At 40.6% G+C, this 7882-nt stretch overlaps 1 protein-coding gene across 1 annotated transcript; it reads left to right on the top strand.

The window, feature by feature from the left end:
* Positions 1-1717: 1717 nt before the first annotated feature.
* EMC1 (ER membrane protein complex subunit 1) lies at positions 1718-6751 on the top strand. The gene has a single exon (XM_089254715.1). The coding sequence runs from the start codon at positions 1747-1749 to the stop codon at positions 4528-4530; it is 2784 nt and encodes a 927-aa protein (XP_089110841.1). The 5' UTR covers positions 1718-1746; the 3' UTR covers positions 4531-6751.
* The last annotated feature ends 1131 nt before the right edge of the window (positions 6752-7882 follow it).

A 7882-nucleotide genomic window follows, 5' to 3' on the forward strand; every position in this document is an offset into this window, starting at 1 on the left:
CCCCACTAATCTAGCACCCGGGTACCGCACCCGCCTACTCCCCCTCCCCTTTGTTGCGGCCCTTCTCCATCTGGCTAAAAATTTAGGCCTACCTCTTGCCTACGCCTACTATTAAAAAATGTAACATCTAATTTTCATGAGACTTCCTCTGAGGGACCTCACGAACACCCCCCCCCCCCTCGGGGACGTTCCCGGGTAGGCCCGTGCGTAAGACTGCACTGGTGAATAGGCAAATAATAATAAGGAAAAAGATTTCGTGTTCCCTCCAAAAGGCGCACCATATCCAAGGTGAAAGAGGGAATATTTTAAAAAAAACAAAAAAGAAGAAAATGATCTCTGTCCACTCTAGGAGGGGCGCCGAAATCGTGAAGAAAGAGCAAAAAAAAGTTTATTGACTGCAAAAAAAATTAGGGAAAATTGTTTCTGTTCGCTTAGGAGGGGCACCAAATCCGAGGTGCAAGGGTGCAATTTTAAAGAACGACGCAAAAAATTTGGGAAATGATTTCTGTCCGCTGTAAGGGGAGGGGGGGGGGGAGACAAGACCGAGGTGGAAGAGCTAAAAAAAATTAATATCGATCAAAAGGAAGAAAAATTGGGTAAAATGATTTCCATCAGCTCAAGAAGGGTAACAAATCCGAGGTGAACAGCAGGGCCGTATTGACAGCAATCCTGGGACCCACCCCCCCCCCCCCCAATCCAGGGACGCAATTAGAACTTTTTGAGCCGGGTCAAGCTCGCATTTCTGCGCCCCCGTGTAATGTAGAAGGAGCAGTTAAAAGGGTGCATCCGACTCCCTCACTAGTCCAGCGTCCGGGCACCAGACCCACCTACTCCCCCCCCCCCCCCGCCTAGTTGCGGCCCGGGTTTATCGGGCTAAAAATTCCGCAAAACTTTTGCAAATTTTATTATCTCATTCTCACGAGGCCTCTACATCTGAGATCCTCCGGGGATCGCCTCATAAGACTGCACTGGTTAACAATTAAAATAACAATAATAATAAGGAAAATAATTCCGTCCCCTCTCCAACAGGTGCACCCAGTCCGAGGTGAAAGAGCAAAAAAAGAAAAACGTAAAAAAATAAAAATATATGTAACAAGCAAAAGGGGAAGGGGAGAAAGAGTGGCCAACGCGTTCTTACTTCTTAGAGGGGAAGGTGTGGGACATGGGAAGAAACCAGTTCTAACAATCACAGAAGGCCTTTTAACAAGATACAGCTCATTTGAATTTCCACGGTTCATTTGTAGCCAATAGGAGCAGGCAACACAAGCGAAAAAAGAAGCGATTCACGGCTCATTTTCGACCAATTACAGGAGGCGTTTTAACGGGCAACGGTTCACTTTCATTTCTGCGGCTCACGGCTCTTCACGGTTCATTTGTAGCCAATAGGAGCAGGCAACACAAACGAAAAAAGAAGCGATTCACGGGTCATTTCTGACCAATTACAAGAAGCGTTTCAACGGGAAACGGTTCACTTTCATTTCTGCGGCTCTCGGCTTGTCACGGTTCGTTTGTAGCCAATAGGAGTCGGCAATATGAGCCGTCTGCCGTCACGGTTCTTTTCATAACGTTTTCAAAAGCCTGCTTGTTCTTGGTAGTTTCTTGTATGCGATGGAAGTGTAAGAGCCGCGGTTCTTTTTTCAAGAACCGTGGCTCACTCACTCTTTGAAAAGAGCCGCTCTTCTAGACGGTTCATGAGCGGATCGCCCATCACTAGTTCTCAGGGCATATTCATTAGCTCAAGTTAATATGATGGGTTGTTCGAGAAATCGCAATGCATTGAGAACTGCGCATCATTTCCTGTGTGCGCTGCTTCTCTGTGCTTCATTTATCCAGATGTGCAGTGCTCTATATGAGGATCAAATCGCGAAGTTCGATTGGAGGCAGCAATACATAGGCCGAGTGGACTTCGCCTATGTGGATCCATCTGTCACAGGTATCCAGAAATTCCACGTGGCTACCGATGAGAACGTCCTGGCGTGTTTGAGTACGCGGACCGGAAGCATAATTTGGCGACAGATCTTCGAGAGAGGTGAGGACGGACGCATCGATGCCGTCTCTGAAGATGGCGGTGATCTCGTTACTATAAATGGCAATGGTAGGTTTATCCGTAGCTGGGATCCAAACACTGGGGTCCTCCTATGGGAAACTGCTTTTCCCAACGCCAACCACAAAGACACTTCTATGTTTCATGTAAACAGCGAAGATAAAGAGATAACAAAGGTCGAAATAAAGCCGAAAGAACACGTCAAGATCTCAGTTTACAGCTTTACTCGAGCGTCTATGAAAACTTCAGAGTTGATCCGAGGTTCTTTCGTTGATGTGGAGAATTGCGAGTTTGTCTCAAGTCAGTTCTTCGTGTGTGTCGATAAAAGTTCGGGGACTTTGAATCTTCTCCCCATTAAAGATAATGGATCGTTCATCTCCGCTCCACTGAAAAACTTTGGCATCGAACTCAACAAGAAAATGGAAATGAGGATAATACATCTTCCACACCAAAAAACGTCCCCGAAACCATTTTTTGTAGTTCAGCTTGACAAAGAGTTTGTCCTGTTCCGAATAGAACCACCGGGAATCAGCTTAAAAAAGATTCTTCCTAACGTACACATGGTCGCATCTTCTGTCATTGATAAAAAACTGCTTCTCTTCACACTGGTTCCAATGAACGATGGGTTCAAAGTTATGGTTTATGACACAGATTCCTTCACCGAAGTTAAGCCGCTCGAGGGAAGCTTTAAAATCTCTAGTGAGCATGGTAAAATCGAGAGGATATTCATCCTACCTTACACCAAGAAAGACATGGAAACGAGTTATAAATTACTCTTTTCAATGGAGGACCACGCAGTGCTGTTCATCCACCAGCAATCTCGGCTGATTTGGTCCAGAGAAGAAGCTCTTTCAAAAATAATCTCTTCAGAGATACTTGATCTACCGTTATCGGAAACCGATGCAAATATCGAACAGGAGTTCGGCGATTCCGATGCTGGTATAATTACCATGTTGTATATGAGACTGAAATCTCAGATTTACCTACTCGAAACATTCCTACACCAGTATTTCATTGAACTGCAGCAGAATCGAAAGGTATCTGGTGGGCCAATCGAGTCTGGCCTCTCTCGAGATACTTTTGGTTTACATAAGATAATTGTAGTTGTCACTGAGCCGGGTAAGATATTCGGTATTGATAACATGTCGGGTCAGATTGTTTGGAGTCACGTTGAGAAAGATCTTTCTCCTTTTATTATGGATGACAATATGCATTATCCGGTTTTTGTACAGCGAACCACTGCACATTTCCCTTATGCACCTCAATGTACTATATTAGGAAAACACAGGATTTCTGACAACACCTACCTTTATTCCTTCAATCCCATTAACGGAAAAACCGTGGACAGTCTGAAGCTGCCATATAAAGTCCTTCAAGCTTCTGTCATGTACTTCACCGATAACCACTATTTGAGAGGAATAATCTTGCTCGATCAGGATCACAAAATACACACGTATCCCAAATCCACTTATTCTGTCCTCGAAGAACATAAGAATACACATTTCATGCTATCTGCGAACACCTCGAGTGGGATTTTGAACGGTCTTACGATTGCCAACTCCGACGACCTTGGTGATGGTAATTTTGAAGCGAAAGTCATATGGAAAGTTCAGTTGCCGAACAAAATCACTAAAGTTGCTCTGAAGAGGCCTTTCGAACATGTCCACTCTCAGGGACGTGTTATGGGCGACAGGAGTGTTCTGTACAAGTATCTCAACCCGAACCTTGCTGCTGTTTTCACGGAGGGATATGACGTGACTCAGAAATCATTCTGCAACATCTACCTTATCGACACCGTCACTGGTCACATTGTTTATTCGGCATCTCACAAGAAATGTAAGCATCCTGTGAAGGTCGTACACTCCGAAAATTGGATCGTTTATAGCTATTACAACGAGAAATCGAGACGCATAGAGATATCGTCCATAGAGTTGTTCGAGGGCGTCTCGCAGAGCAACACGACAGCATTTTCTTCTTTCTCACCACCGCCACAGCCGCTGGTCGAACACCAGTCGTTTATCTTCCCTTCTCCTATTGAGACAATGGCGGATACCGTAACTGAACGGGGACTGACCAACAAGCATATTCTGATTGCTCTGCCTACTGGCGGGATTTTCGAGTTGCCTAAAATATTTCTGGATCCGAGACGTCCGGTGACCCCGACTCCAGAACACAGAGAAGAAGGCCTCATGCCTTATATTCCGGAGCTGCCCATCATCTCCGATAGGATTATAAATTACAATCAGTCCGTCATGTGCATACGCAATATTCAGACAGCTCCCTCTAGTCTCGAATCGACTTGCTTGGTGTTCGCGTACGGTCTGGATTTGTTTTACACGAGAGTGACTCCATCAAAAACGTTCGATATCCTAAAAGACGATTTTGATCATTATCTGATAAGCGTCGTTCTCTTAGCTCTATTACTGTTATCGTACACAGCTAAAAAACTCGCTGCGCGGAAGTCTTTGAAAGCTGCTTGGAAGTGATTCAAAAAAAGATGATTTTTAGTCAGTTTATTTATTTGAAAACAATTTCTCGGTGCACTTTAGCTGTACATAAAAAAAATTCAGTAAATATGAAATCACGATTATTAACGTTCACATAGTTATATGTATTAGATGTATATGTAATTACATATCTGAATATATGAACATTATTCAATCGACCGCCATAGGGAACGTCTCCCCATTAGTGTTTATAACATTTTGTGCAGAATGATTTCAGTTTTTTGCGACAGCCCCAAACTTACTTTAAACTCTGTCACAGCTACCAAGTCTCCTAGATTTCTACTCTGTGTCTCGGACTCTCAAAAAATTCTTATTTCTAATGAGTTTTGACTGTGGTTGTAAAAAATCCCTATTTTTGGGGAAAATAATTCCTGAAGAATTTACCTGAAAAAACCCTGTTGCTTTCATATTTTATCCCTAAAATGATGTCACAAGCGCAATGTAAATTGTGCCATTATGTCATATCACAAAAAGTATTTAATTTTCGGGAGGAGTGAAGTATAAAATTCGCCAAGCAGTCAATTCGGCTTTTTGACGTTCAGAATTGTTGAGATGAGTTGTATCTGCTTTGGTCATTTGTCCTGTTTTTGGACCCAGATGACAATTTTTTTGATTGGTGTGATTTGATTTGAGAATAGTAGTGACAGGTAATTTTTAACCTACCGGTTAGCGATAATTTGCAACTTGGCACTAATCACGATGGCTTGCATGATTGGATGTTTTTGCAAACGGGAAAAATTCCTAAAATTTTACTTTCACTGGTACTCTTCAATTATAGTCGTACCAGTTGGTGAATTTTCTCGGAGTTATGCATCGGCATGACGGTGTCAGCAATAATAGTGGAAGTAGTAGTTAGTATGCGCAAGCCTGGAATCTTACCAAAAGGCGTGTGGAAAGAAACAAGCCAAAATGTGTGACAATTTGGTGTCAAAAATGTGTGGTATGGCTATAATAGAAGAATACACTTTTATTAATGAAAAATCCCCCCCCCCCCCGCATGGTTTTTTAAAAAAGGTCCCTTTTATATTTATTTTTGTACAGAATTTGGATCCACACAAAATTCTCCCCTGATTCTCATTCTCCAAAGTTGGCAGCTACGCTTTGTCCTGGTAAACTTGTAGTGGGAACAGCGGCAGTTTTTTCGCTGTTCGACCGCACAGGTTACCGCTCTGGGAGGGAATGCTAAATGTAAGTTGAAAGGGGGGGGGGAAAGCTTTGTTGACCAAAAACACACCCCCACGTAAGTAGATTTTTTTCTCCAGCCACCCCCTGAGAGTGAAGATGGGAACCACAAGTTTGGTCCTAGCACCACTCACCCTTCTCTCTCAGAGTAAAGTATGCATGTATAGTAACTATGCATTCGTCAGTTACACACACACCCTACTGGAAGGTTAAATGTAGGCATGTAGATATTGCACCTCTTGTATGACGTAAAATTATGCTTATATAACAAGTTGAAAAAGTTGTTATGTGAATTGTTGGTTTTTGCTCAATTTTTTTTTACATTGAATTTTAGCGGCTGTATTAAGAATTTAGATTATTGGGGGAGATTTTTCCTTCAGCGTGGCCGAACTTGTTGCAAATCACTATTTTCTCTATTATCTTAATTATAAAAATTGTTCCTTGTTTTTTGCAAACAGGCATGCTTTCACTTTGTACATATTTAAATATTTTTCAATTATATGCAAGTATCGAAGATTCAAAGTCATCCAACTTGTAACATTTGCCGTGATAAAAAAAATAAAAAAATAGTCAAAAATTTAAATAATTTAATGATTCCATTATCCTTGACTTGTCCCGATGCTGTTCATGGAGTGAATATTTGAATAAAATTACAGTATGTACTCGTGTATAAGGCTGAGATTACACTATAAAAAGTTTCATTGAAGTTCATTTATAAAACTTGGAAAATGAACTTCTATGAAACTTGAAAAATGTATCCATTAAGCTCATCATTACAGTCGAGGGAGTGTAGCAAATAGTCTCATTGGTTGTTTTTTTCTATTTTTGTAAAAGGTCTTTCATCAAACTTTTACATTGTAATCCTGGCCTTAGGCTGTGCACATAGTGTGGCAATCAAGAAATATAGAAGTGTACAATAGAGAGTACCTACAAAAACAATTTTATTATTTTGCTCTACACTGTGCATACTCGAGAAGTGAGAAAGAGGCCACTCAACGAGGTGCATGATTTGAACAAACCTGTTTGTTTTTACCTCATTCTCTGCTGGTTTTCTCTATCTGTTGATTGGTCTGTTTCTCTTTTTTTTTTTTTCCTTTCCCTCTTCAGCGGAGGAATCATCATCACGCCCTTACATTTTGAAACCCCTCGGACCATCTTTTCTATCCTCCTCTTTTACTATGTGTGGACATCTTTTCCTCCACCCATTATATACATGTTTTTCTTTCTAGTCGCAATTCTTGTAACTTGTACACCTCTTCGCTCCACTATGAGTGCAACCTTAGTCTAGTTTTTTTTTTTTCAAAAGGTTAAAATGCAGAACATGGTCCACTTTGGCATCGCAAAAAAAAAAATTTACCAACGAGAATTAACACAATAAAATTTATTTTCTGAAATAAACACAAGTGTATTGTTGCCACTTTCAGATAACAAATACAGAAAATGCATGCTAAAATTATTAAATAGTAATAATTCATTAAGAATTAATCACCAAAAAATTATTTCATTAACCCTAAAATAGACTAGCTGTACATCTCAGAAACATGGTTGGTAATATAAGTAACATGCAGTTTTTATTTTAGTTAGTATTGTGGGGTTAATGTCAGTCAGTGTTGATTAAAATTATTAATTAATAAATAATCATTCATTGAGAATTAGTCACCAGGAAATGATTTTTTCATGTTCATTAGCATTGATGATTGTAATGATATGATGCCAATCCAAAAATTCTCTATGGTAGGGTTACCATAACAATCATTGAGCAAGAAAATTGATGATAAATGAAGGGGGACTATGTTCAGCATTTTTGAGAAGGAGGGAGGTAGATTAAACAAGGTTTATTCAAAAAGTATCTGACCATAATTTTTTGTACGTAAATCAATGCAGTTAGGAAGGTGCAGATTGCCGCGCATAGGTAGGCAATACCAATGTGTACCCTTGAGTTTTTCCCTGTCTGTAGAAGCTGTCAGCCGCTTACAGATTGCCAATTAATGAGGAAATGTGAGAGCCGGCTAATTTTTGTTTTTGATAAAATGGCAGAAAGACATGAACAACTGTACTGAATTAAATTTTGTGTAAAGCTTTATGATTCTTGAATGGGAACAATTCGCAAGATTCAATGAGCCTTTGGGACAATGCAATAGGCATCATA

The sequence above is a fragment of the Pholcus phalangioides genome, unplaced genomic scaffold (genome assembly GCF_987345545.1).
Source record: "Pholcus phalangioides strain wild (caught in Gottingen) unplaced genomic scaffold, Ppha-v1.0 ptg000042l_1, whole genome shotgun sequence".
NCBI classification, from domain to species: Eukaryota; Metazoa; Arthropoda; class Arachnida; order Araneae; family Pholcidae; genus Pholcus; species Pholcus phalangioides.